The sequence below is a fragment of the Colossoma macropomum genome, unplaced genomic scaffold (genome assembly GCF_904425465.1).
Source record: "Colossoma macropomum unplaced genomic scaffold, Colossoma_macropomum, whole genome shotgun sequence".
Lineage (NCBI taxonomy): Eukaryota > Metazoa > Chordata > Actinopteri > Characiformes > Serrasalmidae > Colossoma > Colossoma macropomum.
This window is the reverse complement of record NW_023494810.1, coordinates 15,189,052-15,209,051: the sequence shown is the minus strand read 5'-3', so window position 1 is coordinate 15,209,051 and position 20,000 is coordinate 15,189,052. Positions and strand designations below refer to the sequence as shown.

At 40.3% G+C, this 20,000-nt stretch overlaps 2 protein-coding genes across 12 annotated transcripts in view; both read right to left on the bottom strand.

The window, feature by feature from the left end:
- The window catches only part of elmo2 (engulfment and cell motility 2), a 31,972-nt gene extending 29,286 nt beyond the window's left edge, over positions 1-2,686 (bottom strand). For 4 of the 7 annotated variants that reach the window (XM_036559469.1, XM_036559474.1, XM_036559473.1 and 1 more), the window contains exons 1-2: positions 2,550-2,686; positions 85-151 (exon numbers count right to left, since the gene is read on the bottom strand). The gene's annotated coding sequence lies outside the window, so the exon portion shown is untranslated. Of the gene's footprint in view, positions 1-84; positions 229-2,549 lie in introns of all 7 variants that reach the window. The other 3 variants (XM_036559470.1, XM_036559471.1, XM_036559472.1) reach the window with 3 other exon arrangements.
- Positions 2,687-7,021: 4,335 nt separating this feature from the next.
- The window catches only part of arfgap1 (ADP-ribosylation factor GTPase activating protein 1), a 12,983-nt gene continuing 4 nt past the window's right edge, over positions 7,022-20,000 (bottom strand). Inside the window, exons 1-13 of one of the 5 annotated variants that reach the window (XM_036559407.1) lie at positions 19,737-20,000; positions 18,795-18,859; positions 18,562-18,671; positions 17,072-17,243; positions 16,840-16,940; positions 15,659-15,745; positions 15,420-15,525; positions 15,264-15,320; positions 14,774-14,806; positions 12,462-12,518; positions 10,951-11,010; positions 9,935-10,011; positions 7,022-9,234 (exon numbers count right to left, since the gene is read on the bottom strand). The exon at positions 19,737-20,000 is cut by the window's right edge and continues 4 nt beyond it. In XM_036559407.1, coding sequence (XP_036415300.1) covers positions 8,901-9,234; positions 9,935-10,011; positions 10,951-11,010; positions 12,462-12,518; positions 14,774-14,806; positions 15,264-15,320; positions 15,420-15,525; positions 15,659-15,745; positions 16,840-16,940; positions 17,072-17,243; positions 18,562-18,671; positions 18,795-18,854 — 1,254 coding nt within the window. In that variant the 5' untranslated portion in view covers positions 18,855-18,859; positions 19,737-20,000 and the 3' untranslated portion in view covers positions 7,022-8,900. Of the gene's footprint in view, positions 9,235-9,934; positions 10,012-10,950; positions 11,011-12,461; positions 12,519-13,263; positions 13,294-14,773; positions 14,807-15,263; positions 15,321-15,419; positions 15,526-15,658; positions 15,746-16,839; positions 16,941-17,071; positions 17,244-18,561; positions 18,672-18,794; positions 18,860-19,736 lie in introns of all 5 variants that reach the window. The other 4 variants (XM_036559410.1, XM_036559409.1, XM_036559411.1 and 1 more) reach the window with 4 other exon arrangements.

Genomic DNA, 20,000 nt, shown 5'->3' with positions numbered 1-20,000 from the left:
AGAGCACATCATGTATTTCTGTCTCAGGCTTTTCCTGATTAACTGAAAACAACAATAAGATCACTGGAGAAAACAGCCACATACGTGTTAAATGATCCCAGTGGAGCGCTGAATGGATCTGATCCTCCTCTCCACTTCCACACTGCTGACGCTCCAACAGGACACAGACACAGGAATATTAATGACTCCACTCACTGTCTCTAGAACCTGCATCTCTAAACATTAATCCTGCAGGAGGAGATTAAATCAGGATCACACAGCAGAGATCATATCAGTGAACAATCATCTGTTTAAAGAGAAAAACACATTTAGAAAGTGTTCTGATTATTAGCTGAAAACAGTGTAAACAACGCTGCTTCACTTCTGTCCGAGTTTGTCTGCTCAGTTCGAGTCCGGCTTCACATTCAGTTCTTGCGAAAAGGTGCTTTGGGCCACTGTCCAGACCAAAGGAACAAAATTTGGTCCAACCAAAAGAGGTGTTCTCGGTCTGGATCAAACTAAATCATGATTTGATTTGTCCGCAGTGTGAAAACTTTTTCGAGGGTTTGGACTTTCAGACCAATTACAGGAAGGTGAGGCAAGATATCATCACTCATTAAACAACAGACGAAGAAAAAGAACCAGGAGATAACTTAAAATGAGCCACACGGGGAGGAGACCAAATTTTTAACCTTAGTCTGGTCTGAGAAAAAAGACATAACTCATTTTGAAAAAAACCCATACAAATGCTGAATCGTATCCCTTATTTTCAGAGAGGATGAGAGAGAGTGTGTTTATATGCTCTTAATAATCTGATAACTGCAGAAAATCAGATTGTGTCAGTAACTTGTTTAGTGTGTTTTCATGCTCTTGAGTAATCAGATAATGGGGAAAGTCCGGGTCTACACGAATCAGGCAGTAATCAGATTTAAGCTTTACAACCAGCCAATAAACACGCAAAATAAGACGTGACGTAAACTGTAAAACTTATACTTCATGATTGGCTTTTTTTTTTTGCCTAAAAAAATCTAGTTTTTTTTACCGGAAAATATGAACACACATGATTTAGAAGATGAAGAATATTTAAATCCTTCATTTGTTGAGTATGTAGTCTGTTTCAGCGTCACTCCAAAAGTGTTGCGTAGCGCCTCATGGGTGTTCTGTTAAACGCTGCTTGCTGTTTCCATGACAACACTGTTTTCACACATGTGCAGACTGAGAGAAACGAAAGAAATCAGAGTGAGGGTTCACATGCACTGAAAAACCCCATTACTGAGCTCAAATCCAGTATCAGATTTCTCAATCAGATTTGCAGATCTTAATCTGATCTAAGAAATCAGTGTGTTGTTTACACGACCACTTAATAAACAGATAACTGCAGTGAAATGAAAATGATCGGATCATTTAGTGCACGTAAACACGCTCAGAGAGAGGATATTTATTTTTCTCCATTCAAACGGAAAGGGCTGTCTGCCGAACTGACCGCTCGCTGATGTCAGGCGCGCCTCTACAAACCAATCAGTGTCCAGTACAAACCACGTAGGTGATGTTGACAGGTCGGAGGTGTGTCATGCGAAGTTTTTAGCGCGCTTGCTATACTGTAATGTGAAACCATTGCCATTCCTGGATCAGTTATGTCTTAAGTTGCCTACCAAGATGGCAGCAGACTGACTGCGACTGAATAACAGCGTGAGCTGCTAAAGACTGAACGGGCGGACATGTATGTAAAATCAGTTGTGACATCACAAAACCAACAAATCCAAAAAAGACTCTCCGATTCTCCAAACACAGATTCTAGAGAAGGCGTAAACAATGTTTACATCAAACTGTTATTTACAAAAAGGACTGAATTTTCTTTGATATAGACCCTTTAAAGCACTCTGTACCCAAATCACAGACACTATCACAGCCTCGAGCTGCATCAGCCAACCTGCAGCAAACGGACAAAATAAAAGTCCTCATATTATTAATATTTAACAGATTGGCTAGGTTACGGTGATGCAGGTCCACTACGCATCAAATGTCCATTTTGAGAACTTTTATTAACAGGTATTTCGAAATGTTTCAAAAAAAGGGTTAGCATGCATAAATCGATGATTCTTAGAGCTTAAAGACAGACCCCAGTGTTTATATAACCAAGCTATAAGCTTTAATACGAAGCTCAAATTGGCTCCTTGCTCGAATTTCCCATTCCACCTTAAATGGTGCAGCAGTTACATTCTGGCGCCTGAGGCTAGAATGTAACTGCTGCACCATTTAAGGTGGAACGGAAAATTGGAGCGAGGAGCCGGCCAAAGGCTCTCGAGACTGTGAACGTGGGCACTGATTTAGCGATTAAACCGAACCACAGTTAATCTGCATGATTATTTAACAGGATATGGAGGGGATTAGATAGTAAAAGTCCTCTTAAACTGATTAAGACGTGAAAACAAGCGGTTTTAAACACTAACGCATTAACGCAGTGACTCATACAGAACCGCCTCGACTGAAAACAACACATCTGCTCGGGTTCGGCTGAAAAACAGGCCTAACTGACCCAATCTCTTAAAATAAACCTGCTTAATCCTTACCTGTGCAGTTCTACCGCTCCGATATCAGCATGACGAGCCGAAAACGCCTCGACTTCGCTCCATAATCTGCAGAACCGCTCCTGTTTGCTCTCCTCTTCTCTGGATGCTGCTTAAAGGGATAATCTCGCTCCTCGCTGTGGAGGGGCGGGGCCTCTCATTTGCTCTATGCTGATTGGCTGCTGTTAATGTCAGTTCAGGTGTGCTCAGAGTGCTAAGTGAGCTAACATAAGGGCTTTTAAAATATGTCTCCAAATGATTGAGTGGTTGAGAGTGATTCAGAGTGGTTTGGTGTGAAATGGTTCAGATTTCTTTACAGTGGTGGTGATAGGAACCAGGGGTCACCATGACTACAACATAGACATTTTAATTACAATCCAAAACCATTAGTGAACCTACACGTGTCTTCTGAGTTTTATATGGAATGTTGATAATGGGAAAATAGTGGGAAATATAAATTAATAAGTTTTGTTTGGGGACTATTTAGCCTCATAACGCCCTGCATATTATGTATCCCTCTACCATGAATGGAGTTCTCAAAACTATCATAAAACAATGTCTCAGAAAAAATGATACATTGAATTTTATTCATATTTCAAAAGGATACATAATTTGCATATGCGTTTTGTGTGCATTGACCTTAACTGAGGCGAGTGAGGCCTAGAGTTCTTAAGATGTTCATCTGGGTTGCTTTGCGTCCTCCTGGATGATTCCTCGAGGTGCTCTTGGTGAAATTTTGGTAGGCCGGTCACTCCTGGGAAGGTTCACCACTGTTCCCAAGTTTCTCTGTTTGTGGCTAATGGCTCTCACTGTGGTTCCCTGGAGTCCAAGAGCCTTAGCACTGGCTTTGCAAACCTTTCCAGACTGTAGATTTCAAAATGACTTTGTTTCGTGTCTGTTTATGAATCTCTTTAGAATGTGGCATCATGTGCTGCTTTTTGAGAACTTCTAGCTGCTTCACACTGCCAAACAGGTTCTATTTAAGTGATGTTTAGATGCAGCAGGTCTGGCAGTAATCATGCCTGGGTGTGGAAGTGAAATTGAACCCAATAATCAATTGATTTCAATTCATTTTACCTTTATAAGGGGGCAGTTACTTTTTCACATATGTCCAGGTAGGGCTGAACATTGTTTTTCCTTCAATAAATGAAATCACCATTTAAAAAACAGCATTTTGTGTTTAGTTGTGTTATCACTGTCTAATATTAAAAGTAGTTTGGTGATCTGAAACTTTCAAGTGTGACAAATATGAAAGCATATCATATATGACAAATATGTAGCATTTTTTTCCCTGTTCTTTTATTATATTTATTTTGATTAAAACCTTGATTCATCTTGATTGACTGTTTCACAATTAACTTTGCATTATATATCCTTTTAGTTGAATATCCTGTTCATTTTCATTCATTTATTTTGTTCCCACTCTTAATTAAATCTTGACTCTTCTCTTTGTGTTTTTCCCTTATTTATCTTGTCTGATTTTGTTCATGTAGTTCTGTTTTAGTTTTACCTGATTTAATTCTATTGTCATTTCTTTTTCAATCATTTTGCACTATAAATGCTCTGCTGCACTGACAATGAGGGTCATGCTTTAATGTATTTCTGAGTAATAAAATTTGATTGATTGAATTGGCGGAAGTTTGTAAATGTGTCCATTTTTGTGACAAAGATTTTTTTTAAAACAGGCTGTTTTTGACATTTAGTTTCCATATATCGCTGCTGTGGGAACAAAACCTCCAAAATGGTAACTTTAAAGGAGAAGGAAAACACCTACTTTATTTTTAATGTAAATCAATGGAACCAGACTGTTATCCAAGTAATTTTGGGTCATTTCTGTCAGTCCATTCTTCATGAAACTTACACAATATGGACTGTATGTACTGAGGAGCGAAACTAACAATGCTTACATACATACATACTCGTTTATTCCATATAAAGTGAGGAAAAATTTGGTTTTCTATGATTTGGGCCCTTTAAAGCTTAGAAACTAACAAGAGCTCAAAAGACAACAGCCAAAAAGACCTTAGCCTTCCTTTAATTTGTTATTTACATGAAGAAACGATGCTTTAAACAGAAAGAGCAGTCGTCATTTTACATATTACATACACTTGTTTATTTATTTATGTTCATTTACCCCCCCTCCCAAAAAAAAAAACAACCAAAAACCCCCCAGTTGTTCAGCATCACCGCCCCGCCTGCATGACTAACACATAGTTGTGGTTTAGAGTGTTTCACATCAGCTCCTGACGGAGGAAACAGGGACAGGCAATATTGCACAGACGCCCAAAGAGAGAGGTCAGCTCAGTTCACACTCACAACCACATGGAATGCAGAATAAAGTAAAATACGACTGAGATCCGGTCAGAGAGAGTTCAGCGTCCACACGGACAAGCATCAGAGAGATGACAAAAAAGTCAAAAACTGAACACCATTACAGTTTCAAAAACAACTTCTTACAGGAACATAATCGGAATGAAAATCACTGAGGACACGATTTTATACATTAAAGTCCACAGCAGGTGCTGAGTTAGATTTCTGTGAGTGTTAGAACGTGTCTTTAAGGCCTGAAACAGGAGAACACAGCACTGAGGAACACGCAGTACACACAGATCACGAGCACAGCGCAGTTTAAACATGCAGGAAATACAGATCAGTCAGTGTTCGCTCAGTCCTCAACTCCTCATGCCGCAACTGCTGCTGCGGCCTTACAGGTTTAACAGCACTGTAGGGTGTGGAACCGGAGAGGAGCTGGACAGGAACCGGAGAGTGTTCTGAATAAACGTTACTCGTTTATTTTCATTTTTTCAGAGCTTCAGTTAATCAGGAACATGACAGTTTGTTAATCAGGTTCTTTCGGTTCTGTTCTGAGAGTGAAGCAGCACCAGATCACTGCGGCGTCACTGTGGAGAAACAGAACATCTGCCTCCTATTAAAGTAAACATTAATGAGCAAATCTGTGCATTAGTGAGATTAACATGACTTTAAACACTCATTGAGCTCTTTAAATAAAAGAGGAACAAGCAGCCTAATGATGAAGATCACTGACTGAACCTGCAACCCAACACAGAACAGGTAACAGTTCTAAAGGTTCTGAAAGTGGCAGCTTAATGTTTAAAACCAGACTGGAGTGCTATTTAGATGGGATTAGTTTTACATAAAGATGTGAGGTAATGCAGTTCAGTGTTTCTCAGTGACGACGAGGGGAATTCCACTGATTTTTCATATTTTCTGCATAATTAAATGGTTAAGAAACAGAGACGTTCAGAGTGGTCTGGTGTGAAAAGCTCCTTTCCAAAGAATCTTATCGAGTCAGAATTGTTCACAGTGGTGGTGACAGGAACCAGACGTCCACCTCTAAAAGCTCCCTGGAATGGTTATGAATACACTGCCTGATGTCTGAGACATTGTTTTATAATAGTTTTGAGAACTGAAAAATCCATTCATAGTGGAGGGATACATGCAGGATGTTGTGAGGCAAGAGAGTCCCGAATGATGACTTATTATTTCAGATTTTCCACTATTTTCCCATCATCAACATTCCATATAAAACTAGAAGGACAAGTGTAGGTTCACTGGTGGTTTTGGATAGTAAATAAAATGTCTATATTTGTGTTGTAGACATGGCAACCCCTGGTTCCTATCACCACCACTGTAAAGAACTCCGAACCGCTTTACACCAAACCACTCTGTTTACATCTCACAGACTCAATTATTCAGAAATTTTGGAAAACTGGTGGAATTCCCCTTTAAGTCATACTTTTTACAGGCTGTATGGTCCTACCAAACATTAAAGCTGCACTGTGTAAGATTTGGGGATTAAGAGACTTCTCTGGTGGAAATGTGTAACTGCAGGCAGAACATTTTACAGCGTGGGTTGTTCTTCCTGAACGGATGAATCTGCTGATTGAAAAAGAATTCAAAGAGAACTTAGTCTAAACTTGGTGAAGGACGCTTCGTCTGAGGATGTGAGTGAATTATCTACTATTGTAATCATATCTTCATCAACATGATGTTGATTTTGAGATCATTTGAGACCTAAACATCGTAAAGACGTATGACGTGGTGTGAAAAACTCTACGCCTCTGACTTTTAAATGATTATTTCAGGCTTTACAGGGCGACTCACAGCAGCGCACGATCACCATATTTTAGCATGTTTCATATTCTCCTCACTCCGTAATGATGCTTGTCAGTTTACCAGCTGTACATCATGTAAAGTTACAGGAATATGAGGTGATGTCAACTTGCACTGCATTCACTTAAGACCACTGGATATACGATCAGGAGAAGCCAGATGAAGATTCATTTAAATGTTTGGACACGAACATGCTGTGTATGGAGCGCATAAACTTTACAGACGTGTGTAGAATTACATTATTCTGTATAATTACTCCACCTCCTCACGCAAAACTAATCCCAGGACTTAAGTTAGAAGCTTGTTCTGAAACAAACAGGAGGAAATAAATCACCTTTTACTTAATAAAGCTTTTCCACTTTAATCCATTAAACTCTCAATAACTGTACATGTTTACATTTCAGCTCCTCTCATAACAGAACCGACACATCAGTTTCAAAGGACACACTGAATCACCGTCATATCAGAACTGCAGGAGGGAACCATATTTTATCATTATTATTAGTTTTTTTTTGTGGATTAGTATTAAGATTAATAACTGAATAAGCATTCAAATGTTAAAAACGACACTGCCACCAGAGGTGGACGAGAGACACTGAGGACTGCGAGAGAGAGAGAGAGAGAGAGAGAGAGAGAGAGAGAGAGAGAGAGAGAGAGAGAGAGAGAGAGACACAGAGAGAGAGAGAGAGAGAGAGAGAGAGAGAGAGAGCGAGAGAGATCTGTGGTCAGATAAATGCTCACAATGCAATATTTAATCACTCCATAGTTTTAGCTGGTGATTTAGTTTCATGGGTCGTCTGAGGACCTTTAACAAATGTCTCTAAAGCGCTCTTCACTTCTCTTTAAAGTCCTTTAAACTAGCCAAACTCTTTACCACTTTTAAACTCATTCGGATGTTTGAGATGAAATGATGAAGTTTGAAGAACCAATAAGCAAAGGAGAACGTTCTGAACCAATAAGAGTTTAGATGCCCACACTGTAAAAAGTGTCTCGTCAGTTCAACCTAAAAATTATTTCACACAGTAATAAGCAAACAAATTAATTTTATTTAATCTAAATAAATACTTTTAATAAATGATTAATAAAACTAGTTGAACTGCTTGTTACTACATGAAAGATTTTTATTTAGGTTAATCTGATATGACATTTTTTACAGGGCAGTTTAATTAGAGAAAATAAATAAACTGCACTCTGTCGCCCCCCACAGCCACACTAAAGAACAGCCTCTGCACAGACTAACTGCAAAGTTTCCAGCAAAATTATTCAGATTAAAGATTAAGATTAAAGATTAATGCTTACTGAGGATTTTCACAGCACTATTCCGATACTGAACAGGTGTGTAAAACTGACGTATTAAGAGCTTTTAAAGACTTTCTTTCGTAGAAAAACTCACTACACACTGAATAATCAAATGAGTAGCAGCTCTACAGCAGCTCTTATCATTATCATCATAAATTGTCAGTTTCTGAGTAAATGGTGGATATGATCAGTATTTAAAGAGCACTGACTGTGTGTGTCATTACAGACTAAGATCATAATTAATCCTTTTTAATTAATATTACAGATGTGGCAGTGCTGGGGCATTCAACACAACCCATCAATAATAAACAAATATTGTGAAAAATGAAAACGTCCTGAAGTTTTGTAATGTTATATCTTCGGCATATCATCGAGCCTGCACTATTAGCAGAAAAAATGTTCTTCTAACAGTAGCAAAACCTTTGTGGCGCTCTTACACATTCAAACTGATCATTGAGTTGTCACGGTTGGTTCTACTACCGTTGGTTTTAGTAAAGAACCCTTCAAGAACCTGTTTATAAGGGTGCATCCTTTAATCTGCGCAGAGCTGAGAGATAAATAACTGATAAACATATTAAACTGAAAAAACACTTAAAGAATCTTTAGAAGTTAAAGTGCTGCTGCAGAGACGCAGCAGAAACACCTACAGTTTGAATTTAAAACGTGCAAGATCTCAAAATCATCATCATCGAATACGACTGTACCCGAAACACAAGCACGGCCAGGTTCTAACAGGTTCTAGCGGGTTCTAACGTGCTCGGAGAAGGCGTTCACGTTGGAGATGAAGTTTCTGTAATAAATTTCAAACAAAGTTACTGAAAAACACATCCGACAACAGCACATACGATCAGAATGACAGCGTCTCTGCGGTTGCACCGCAGTCGGCACAGCCGGCTCCGACGTTCAGGAGCGCGGAATCATCTACCAGTCGGCGTTCTCCCACGACTCGTCCTCTTTAGCGGCGCTCTTCTTGCTCTTGTTCTCAGCGGCGTTCTCCCAGTTGTTGTCCCAGGCCTCCCAGCTGTCTCCGGTGCTGTGCTTGTTGTTGGACGGAGCCTCGGAGCCCCAGTTGTCCCAGCTGTCCGAGCTCTTCTTCTCTGCTGAGTTGTCGGCGACAGTCCAGCTGTCACTGCTGGGGGACTTCTTGGGCTTGGAGTTGCTGCCGAAGGTCTCCCAGAAGCTCTGACCAACCCCTTCGCTGTTCTGGTAGCCGCTCGAGGGCTCCATGTTCTGATAGCCATCTCCACCCATAGACCTGCACACGCACACACACATACATACATACACACATACAAGATCAGATCTTCTGTATAACTACAGATATATTGTATAGACTAAAATACACACTTCACTTACTTACAATTACTTGTAAGTTATAAGTAAAATTATTATTATAAAAAAAAACATTTTCCTAGTGACTAAAATAACAAAAACACGGTAAGATTTAATTAGTTCAGGTGGAAGTACATGCACACACTTAAAAAACGTGGTTCTTCAGTAAAGACAGTGGTTCTATATAGAACCATGAACACTCAAAGCACACTTTGCACGATTAAATGGTTCCAAAAAAGAGTTCTGCTTTTGTGATAAGCTTGACATCACAATTGAGAATCCTTTTGGTGCTATATAGAACCATTTTCAAAAAGGTTCTATATAGAACCATCTTTAACACACTCTCCTTCAATCTGAAGAACGCTTTCACCATGCAAACAACCCTTTAATCATGAAAAGGGCTCTTAAAATTTTCTTAGTTCTATATAGAACCATTTTCTTTACTAAAAAACCCTTGAAGAACCATCTTTTTTAAGTGTGTAGCCAACCGTTAGTTAACATTCTTGTCTTGTTTGTACATTCACACTAAAGCTGGCCGTGTTTTATCAGGATAAATGTGTTATTTGTGTTAAAATGTATTATGCGTGTATAAACACAGTGAAAGTCATTCCCCTCGTCATTACCCGTCTGCAGGATCTCCTGGTTTCCCACTAAAGAATGAGCCCATGTCCTTCCAGCCTTTCGCTCCAGCCTCCTGAACCTGAACACACACATACACACCTTTAAATAAAGCCAATATTACAGTTACATACATAGATTACATTCCTATTACACTTTTTATACAGGCTGGCAGCAAAAGGACACCAGACAGTATGTTATAATTGATCTATCACCCAGCGCTACACAGCCATATAACAGTAATTCACACTGCATAATGTACAATGAAAGTGTAACTGTTTGATCCTGTTAACAAGAAATCATTAATTAAAGTAATTAACATTAATGTTTTTTCTTTTACTCACCATCAGAATCACAACGACAGCACAAAGAAATCAACACAACACACATTAGATTAAATACAGATCAGCTGAACCACGTCCCCGAGAGAAACAGTCCATCACTGAGCAGCTCAACCGTCAGCCTCACTGAACATTCAGCACTGACCAGGTAAGTCTGAGGAGGACCGCAATGGGGTGAGTTTGGGGAGGACCGCGATGGGGTGAGTTCGGGGAGGACCCCGATCGGGTGAGTTTGAAGAGGATCGTGATCAGGTGAGTTTGGGGCGGACCGCAATCAGGTGACTTCGGGGAGGACCACGATCAGGTGAGTTCGGGGAGGGCCGCAATGGGGTGAGCCTGGGGAGGACCGCAATGGGGTGAGTTCGGGGAGGACCGCAATGGGGTGAGCCTGGGGAGGACCGCAATGGGGTGAGTTCGGGGAGGACAGCAAAGGGGTGAGCCTGGGGAGGACCGCAATGGGGTCAGTTCGGGGAGGACCGCAATGGGGTGAGCCTGGGGAGGACTGCAATGGGGTGAGTTCGGGGAGGACCGCAACGGGGTGAGCCTGGGGAGGACCGCGATCGGGTGAGTTCGGGGAGGACCGCGATCAGGTGAGTTTGAGGAGGACTGTGATTGGCTGCTGCAGCTGCAGGTGTTTTACTCAGAGGCCGTGGTCAGGTGGGCTTCAATTTATTTCGTACCTTTGAGGCGAGCCCTGAGATCCCGACCGCCATTTCATCAAACAACTTTCCATCTTTTACCTAAATAAGTCACATCACTGTTAATAAAGAGGACTTTCTAGAGTTCTGTACTGTTATAACACAGTTCTGTACCATTAGAAAATAGTTCTTACTGTTATAATAGAGTTCTGTGCTGTTATAAATGTTATGCACCGTTTTAACAATTCTGTACTGTTATAACACAGTTCTGTACTGCTGTAACATAGTTGTGTACTATTACAATAGAGTTATGCACTGTTATAACAGTTGTATGTTGCTTTAATACAGTTATACACTTGTCAAGAGTTATGCAATGTTACATATAAAGACATTCTCCATCAGTATGACTGTAACGGTTCTGTGTCAAACTCAGTTCTAAAGGCCACGGTTCTAGTTGCTTTTACTTTGAAATATGAGACAGTCTACAGCATCAGCAACTGAATATATTTATGTATATATTTAATAAATCGATTGGTGTTCATCCAGCAGAACAGAAGTCTGAATTATAATAACTCCAGTTTATAATTCTGCTTCTTGTAATTAAATCCTGATTTTAATGAACAGTCAAAAAGCTCCACTAACGAGTTCAATTGTCATATTAGCAGCACTTCCTGTGAAGTGGATATAATACTGGATTTCCTGACGTTCTGTCTGCTTCTGTTCAACTGCACACACTACAGAGAGAGTTAATACCTTACAGACACTAGAGGGCGCATTTTCACCCCCAAATTAAACTCTGAATCATGTCCTAGAACTAAAGCCAGAACAGAACCGTTACACCCACATGTTCAGCAGGTGGAGCAACAGAATTTAAAGCATCTACTGCACTGCGTGAAAAGCTGATTCACATCACAGGATCACATTTAAATATTTAGATTAGTGATTTATTTCCATTAATTCTAATTAGCCAAGCAGAGCAGCGTTAACATAATTAAAACTGCTAAATTAAAACTATTTAAAGAGCAGATCTACTGGGCTGTTAAACACTACCATCAGATTTTAAGCCCTTTAAAGGTGCAATAGTCAATGATTTACTGTCTTAATATTAACCTGAATACATATTTAGTCTGTTACAGACACGCCCCTTCGCCCCCCTCAGTCCGTTACAGACTCGCCCCTTCGCTCCCGTCAGTCTGTTACAGACTCGCCCCTTCGCTCCCGTCAGTCCGTTACAGACTCGCCCCTTTGCTCCCATCAGTCTGTTACAGACACACCCCTTTAACTTCATTAGTGTTTGTGCTCCAGTTTTAACTACTGCACCTTTAAACATATCCCACTGCTCCCCACATTAAAAGGTTATTAGTCATTATTAGTAATTATAATATAATTATGCAGTTTCTTTTTTGATGAATTCATGTAAATGATGACAGCCCTCTGTATGTAACACCTATAGCTCTACATACTTTACTAGCACTGCGCTAAACAAAGCGTTTGTGAGGTTGATCTACAACCCACCACCAAAGCAGCAGCACCAGCCTGAGAGCATCAGTTACCTTGTCCTGAGTGGGTTTGATAACATTTTCATTTAAAGTCTGTCCTAACTCAGCAGCCTGGTCGGGAATGGAGAGGAAGAGGAAGAGGGAGAGGAAGGATGAAGATAATGTGCACATTCATCCAGTGACAAATGATTCAGACGATTAAAACAATAAACAGGCAGCGTTCTCTCAGGCAGACCACAGACAGGACGAGACCAAACGAGACAAGACGCTCAGCAGCGATGCTCACAGATGGATAATCCAAGAGGAGGCGGCATTAAAGAGAAACTTTAGCCTTTTTGAACCTAATCTCTACTCACTGCATCACAACTCTGAGCACCTGCTCACTGGGTTCCATGCCAAGTGTGATTTGAGTTCACAGGTTTCTGTTATTTCATTAATGACAGAGCAATTAGCATTTGTGGTAAGTGACCATCTTCTAATGAGAATAGACTGAAAAATGCTGGAGTGTCTCTTTAAGAACACACCCAGAAAGATAAAAGCTATAATATAGAATCCACCTATGGGATGAGGAATGTCCACATTCACATCATTTCATGTATATAAATCATTTAAAGATGCTCCATAAATATATCCATCCGCTCGAGACACATCTGAATGCTTTGAAGTGGCCAAGCAAAAAATAAAACACGGGTCACCTTCCTGACCAACATTCAACATTACAGATACACTAAAACACAGTCAAGCTGACAAGCTCCGCCATTCAAACACATAACGGACGATTAACAAAAAAAGTAAATGCAAATGAAGCAGCATTGGCTCAGCAGACAGTGTTACATGCATGTGTGTTATAGTTTACCGGCTCAGGGGGTGGCTTATACCCCCGTAACTGACATCCAGAGCGAGCAGAGGGAGGTAAAGCAACAGTTCACACTAAACCATCATCAAAACCTTATTTTAAATGAATAAATCTTCATAATGGTATAGGGCTCTATGATTTCCACCACATAGAGAACACAGACAGAATCACTTACAAGCACAGAAATGTGAGATTATCACAAAATGTTTGAACACATTAAAGAGGAATTCCTCTGATTCTGGACATCTCAGCCATCGAGACATAAACAGAGTCATTCAGAGTGATTTGCTGTGAAACAATCCATTCTAGAGAAACCAAACCAGAATTGTTCACAGTAGTGGTGATAGGAACCACATGTCCACCTCTAAAAGCTCCCTAACAGAAAGTTATTACATGACATGGTTATGAATACACTGCCTGATGTCTGAGACAGTTTTGACAAGATTTTTGGCCTAAAGTGTATTTTAAAGCAAAACAGTCCCTAAAGAAAACTCATTATTTCAGATTGTCCACTATTTTCCCATCATCAACATTCCATATAAAACTTGGTTCAGTTTATCTGCTAACTTTATTCTACTTTCACCACCTGAAATCATATTTTAATCCAACACACTTGTTCAATATTTTATTTATCTGTGATCTAATGACGGTGTAATTGTCACTATACAGTATCCAGTGTTGCCCTGTTGGGTTTTATTGAGGACTTTTTATGATGAGCTGGTTCTGGTCAGTTCCAGACAGAATTTTGTCAGACTCAGGACAGTTTAGAACTCAAAATATGATGATGTGGCTCAGTTGAGTCAGTTTTGGGCAGAAATTTGTCAGGCCCAGGTTAAGTTCAGACTCTGTGTTGGGTCAGGCTCGGACAAAACGTTCTCAGACTGTATTTGGGCTTGGAACAACATTTCAAGCCTGATTAAAGCTCTACTTGTTGGGAGGAGGTATCAATGTCTACGTGTAATGAAGCTAAATACCTGCAATAATCATGTACACACTAAACTGCATTTTTCCAAGTAAATTGATTTTAAATTTGCCACATCAACTGTATCACTTGGTTTTAGGTTAATTTTGGCTGACAAGTTGACACCATGCTCACTTTGTAGTGCCGTGTGTGATTTCTCATCACTTCATTTAGCCTAAAAATACAGAACATAGAGCGACACTAGATTTTGGTATGAGCAGGAACCGGTTTTGCGGGTCACTCTGGGATGATCTGGTTGAAGAAGTGCTACTTTTAATAATCAGACACACGCAAACGGCTATAGCAACATATACTTTCACAGTTAAAATGAGCAAAAACCCAAATTAAAAAAATAAATCAGAGAAAAAAGTAAACATAAAAACAGGTTCTGTGGTAAACCAGTGTTTAGAAGTCCTGATTTATGCTCATCTGAACGGCACACAAATCAGTCAGAATTACACATCTGAACAGCTGCATGGCGTTTTATACAAAAACACAAACACACAAAACACTGTTAAAGATTTGTGTATACGTTAGTAAAATATGTACCTTCATAGATGCCTGGCTGGCCAATTTTGTGGTCTGTTTCAGGAGAGATGATCAGATTTTAATCACATCTCACATAAATGCAGGAAAACAGACACTTAAACACACTTGCGGCACAAAGAGCCTCTTTATTTATTTGAGAAAAAAGAAATCTGTATAATCCTAAGCCCAGCCCCTTCCATGCCCACTTTACCCTGATAGCCTGCCTAGTTTTGATCATTAACAGTGGTAATTAACTGGTAAACAGGATTAATTAAGCTCGGTAATAAAACAATAAATTAACAATTAAACAATTAAATAGTTAGTCAGTGTTTTTCAAGTACTGACAATATGAATAACATGATCAAAAAGCATACTGGGACATAATTTATAAAATATAAAAAATCAAATATTGTCACATTGTCCAGCCCTAGTTCAGAGTCTAGCTGCAGTTTTGGAGCTTAGGATGAAGATACAATCAACTGATATGGTAACAAAACCGAAATCCACTTACGTTGTCTTTTGCGACGGCTGCAAACTTACTCGCACTGACTGTGAAGCTGCTCCAGCCCTAATTACCAAACACACACACAGAGAGATTAGCATTCTGCTGGGAAACGACTGATCTGTCACAGTCAAAGAGGGAGAGAGCATTAAGATCCACTCTTACCGAGTAAATGGAGGACATCGCATTGTTAATGAAATCATCTTCCTTCTTCGGAGGGTTAGGCGTGTTTCCAAAGCCCACATAGCGGTTCTCCTGCCCGCTCCCACCACTGCAGACGGAGCAGCATCATTAGAACGTCAGCTCACCACCAAGTTCTCACCACCATTTACCAGCTTCACACACAACACACAGTCTGCTCTGAGGAACCTGCAGAGTCCATACGCACAGACCACTGAACTCACCTCTGGTAGGAGTTGACGTCGTCACTCAACCAGTCTTCAAACGCCCTGTCTGAGTGTGAGGACTGCTGACCAGCACCGGCAGAGCTTCTGCAACACCACAGAGTTCAGAGTTATTATAACATATCCTGAGATCTGATGATCACTGTAAGATCTTAAGATCTTAACTGTTAGGAGTGATCATCACAAAGGTTACGTTCACATTACAAGCCTCATTGCTCGATTCTGATTGGATCTTTTGGACCCTGTTCACACCTGGTCACTTCATGTGTCCAGTACTTGGATTGCATCCTGATTTTAGCCACATGCATTTACACTTGGTAGTCAAATGTGTTTCTGGTTAGTTGAACTGAAAACTGATTGCTGTGTGGGACGGAATATACAAATCAGCTCGTTACACGGCAACCAATTATAAACTGTTTATCTATTCAGCCTCTTCGTCTGCAGGGTGTTTTGTACATTCGTGTAAGGGAACAGTACTGGAAGGGGTTTCGGTTGTACTGGGAAGGGTCTTGGCTGTTGAACGTGTCGTCGAGAGATGGATGTGTTTACGCTGCTAGAACATGTGGCTCAACAGCATCTCAGTCCACCTCCTGAAATGGTTTGAGTGATTTGTATCTGTTTTAAATGCGTTTTGGTTATATTTACACTTGTATTTTTATATGGCCTCATCCAGATATGATCCTGATACTTAAAACACATCAAGTGACCAGGTGTAAACGGGGTCTCTGACTTGACGATTCACATTTTTGTAGGTAAGGGGCTTAAATCTGTCTTTACTGTTAACGAACCGACCTGCATGTGCACATCCTAATCAACATCATCAATGTTGATTACATGCTAAAATAAGATCCCAGAGAGTGTTCTCTAATACCAAGATCTTTCACCACTGACCCGAATAAGCAAGAATCTGATTGATACAGAAACATTAATTAAATGTAGAAACTGGGACTAAATCCACCTGCAACATAGTTTGGCCTTTTAATGTAAAAGTTCGTACAAAATACAAAGGCAAATAAAGTAACTGATAATCTATAAAAAAAGGTGGAATGGTTAATATACAGTTTTCCTTGGAGGTTTCGTTGGCTCGATTTCTGTGCACATTTTCGTACGATGTGGTAACGTTTTGATTCAGATATCTCCGCACATTCGCAAACCTAACGGCAGTTCAGCAGGTGTGTTACCGGTGAGAGGAGGAGAGTCCAGTCTTCGGCTGAGGAGGAGTCCAGTCTTTGGCAGGGGAGTTTTCGATGGACCATTCCTTCCCCTCGGCTAGAGTAGCCACCTAAAAACACACAGATCATTTTATAATATTATACGGACACTAACATTACACTCAACACAGTCAGTCAGTCCGATTCTCACATCACTCTTGAAACACTCGCCCATCAGCAAGATAACAGAGGATAAACCCACCTTGTCCCTGAACAGAGCAGCAGCCTTGCTGTTGTATTTCTCCTGCAGACTCCAGTTTGCGTCATAATCATCCTGCAGCTCCAGAAACAAGCGGAACTTCTCATTTCCCCCCGCCTTCATCTTCTCCAGCTCTATATCCTTCCATTTGTCCATCGAAACAGAACGCACAAAGCTGTAAACAAAACAAGTTGAAATGTGGGAAAAGATGTTTAAAGTCATAAGTTAAAACAGAAAATCATGTATGCCAAATAATAAACTCTTAAATATCTGTGTGTGTTATTGTTATGCCCAAGAAACGCTTTATCTTTATGCTCTGAGTGGGACTGTTCAGCTCAGCCGAACAGGCTACTTTAAACATCATGCAAATGTTACTGACTGAATACAGTCAGTCAGCACAACTGACTTTCAACTCTATTCACACAGAACTGTGAGAAAGTCCCAGACACCCAAACTCATGGTTTAAAACCATTTACTTTACTTTATGAAGTGTGTTTTGGCCACATATTAGGCTATGAGAAGCAAATAAACATAAACACAGTAAAACGTCTCCGGCCATCACATCCATCATCAGCACCCTTTAACATAATTTAGCATTAATTGGCCATATCAGCTAAACAAACATATTGACATACACATAAATCACTAGTTACTGTATTAATGTGTGTTTATTGTAACATTAGTGTTTTTCTGAATAAGTAAACACTCACTGACCAGACAGACTGTGTCTCATGTCATTTAGAAAGTAATCTTGTTTTTACGTCAACAAAATAAAACATTTGGGAAATTATGAAAATGGAACAAGATACTTGGGTGACTCTCAGTAGAATTTGGGGAGGTAGCCTAGAAGTGGGCGATGTGTCAAAAATGTACTACTAGGGTTGAACAATTTGGATAAAGTATGTAATTGCAATTCAAATGTGACTTTTTTCTATGAATTAAGCTAAAGGCTTATTTTCACTGTTGCCAGGAAAGCCAGCACATCAGTGTTTTCGGACTTTAAGCTTGAACGCTGAACGTTTTGTGTCAGGCTAACAGTTCACAGGTAAATTTTGCCCTTTAAACAACACTGAACAACGTAAGACAATTACAATCGCAGCAGTAGCCATTTGAAAATGAACTGTTCACAATACACAACATCACAATATTTATCTTTTCTGCTGGATCAGCAAATTAGTGACACTTTTAAATACAGTATAAAAACTATGTGCATTCAACAGTTGACATGCTGAGCTGCAGGAAATCCAATTAAAAGGACTAACTGCTCTCCGAATCAAACATGCAGTCGATCAGTGTCCATTAAGTGCTGGTGATGCTTAAAAAGACACGCTGTGACATACTGTGATGAACTTTATCACAAAATTGATTAATATTAACATATCACCAAGCCCTAACGTGGCCTATGTGTGCAGCTTGTTCTTCCAGATCAGGTTCATCATTGCAGCTTTAATTAATGACACTGACTCAGGTGTTCAGGCAGGTGTGGTGCTTACCTCAGATGGACCCCGAGGCCTCTGTGCTTTCCAGAACATTCCAGACAGATCCAGATCCCGTAGGTCACACTCACCCACTGAGGGTTAAACGCTCCGCACTCAAAACACACCTGCAGTGGAGAGAACGGGAGAAAGAGAGAAAGAGAGAGAGAGAGAGCACAAACCACCACATCAGAACCCAGACTCACATCACCATCCTCACAGCGGTGAAGAAAACGAGCACGAACACATACGTTATTTCCATCTTTCGTCCTCACTTCCTTCAGGACGCGTCTGGTCCGGGGACTCGCCATCTCACCTGCAACAGAAACAGTGGTGATATTATTTCTTCGTCGCAGACCAGTGAGTATGTTTACATTCACATAATCATCTGATAACTGCAAAAAACACAGTTACTTCAGCAATTCAATAACGAGAAAAAAAAAAATCAAATTTCGTTATAAACACATGACCTGCAGCTCTACTGCTGCTTGGCAACTTATGCTTGTCTTGAAATTCAATACGAGATTTAAAGGTGCAGTATACGATTTTAATCTAGCACACTTTTTGGTAAATTCTGCTGCCAAACCAGTTTTTTTACAGTGGTGGTGATAAGGGTGATATTAACCATTTCATGTAATAACTTTCTGTGAGGGAGCTTTTAGAGGTGGACGTCTGGTTCCTATCACCACCACTGTGAGAAATTCTGACTCAGTAAGTTTCCCTAGAACTGAGTGTTTCACACCAAACCACTCTGAATGACTCTGTTTACATGTTAACCATTTAACTGTGGAGAGAATTTGTAAGAATTAAGATCATGTCCTACCTCCTAAATAAACAGTGTAAACTCCTCCACACTTTTAAAACAAGGTAAAAATGTTTTTGTCTTAATTTTCGATGCTACAGGTAAAAGCAAAAAGTACACACTGTAGTTAAGTATGAGTGAAAATGGCTTCTTGTTCGAATTGTTCTACTCCACCTTAAATGGTGCAGCAGTTACATTTAAGGTGGAACAGAACAATTCGAACAAGAAGCCGGCGAAGCTAAGTAACGTCAGTAAATGGAGGTTTGTTTAGCTTTTACAGTTAGCCACACAGCTCCTAAAAGCTAAACATCCTCCTGTAGCTTCACCACACACGACCAGCACCAAAATACAGCCAAATTAAATCGATAAAGATCGTAAAACGTTAACCTACCTGTCCGCGCAGCGCTGGGCTCGTCTGTGATGAACTGTGAGGCGATGCTAACAAACCGGCTTAAAATCCTCCGGGATCGATATCTAAAAATGATCGGAGATTACTGATCACGGAACAAAACCGATTCTCATTCACAGAAGCCTAATCGATATTCACCGGCCTTCAGAGGAGCTCTACGGAGCCATGATCCGGCGGAAGAAGCAGCTCCTATCGGTTAGCTCTGCTCTGCTACGTTGGCAGCGCGAAGCATTTCGGGAGAGACCC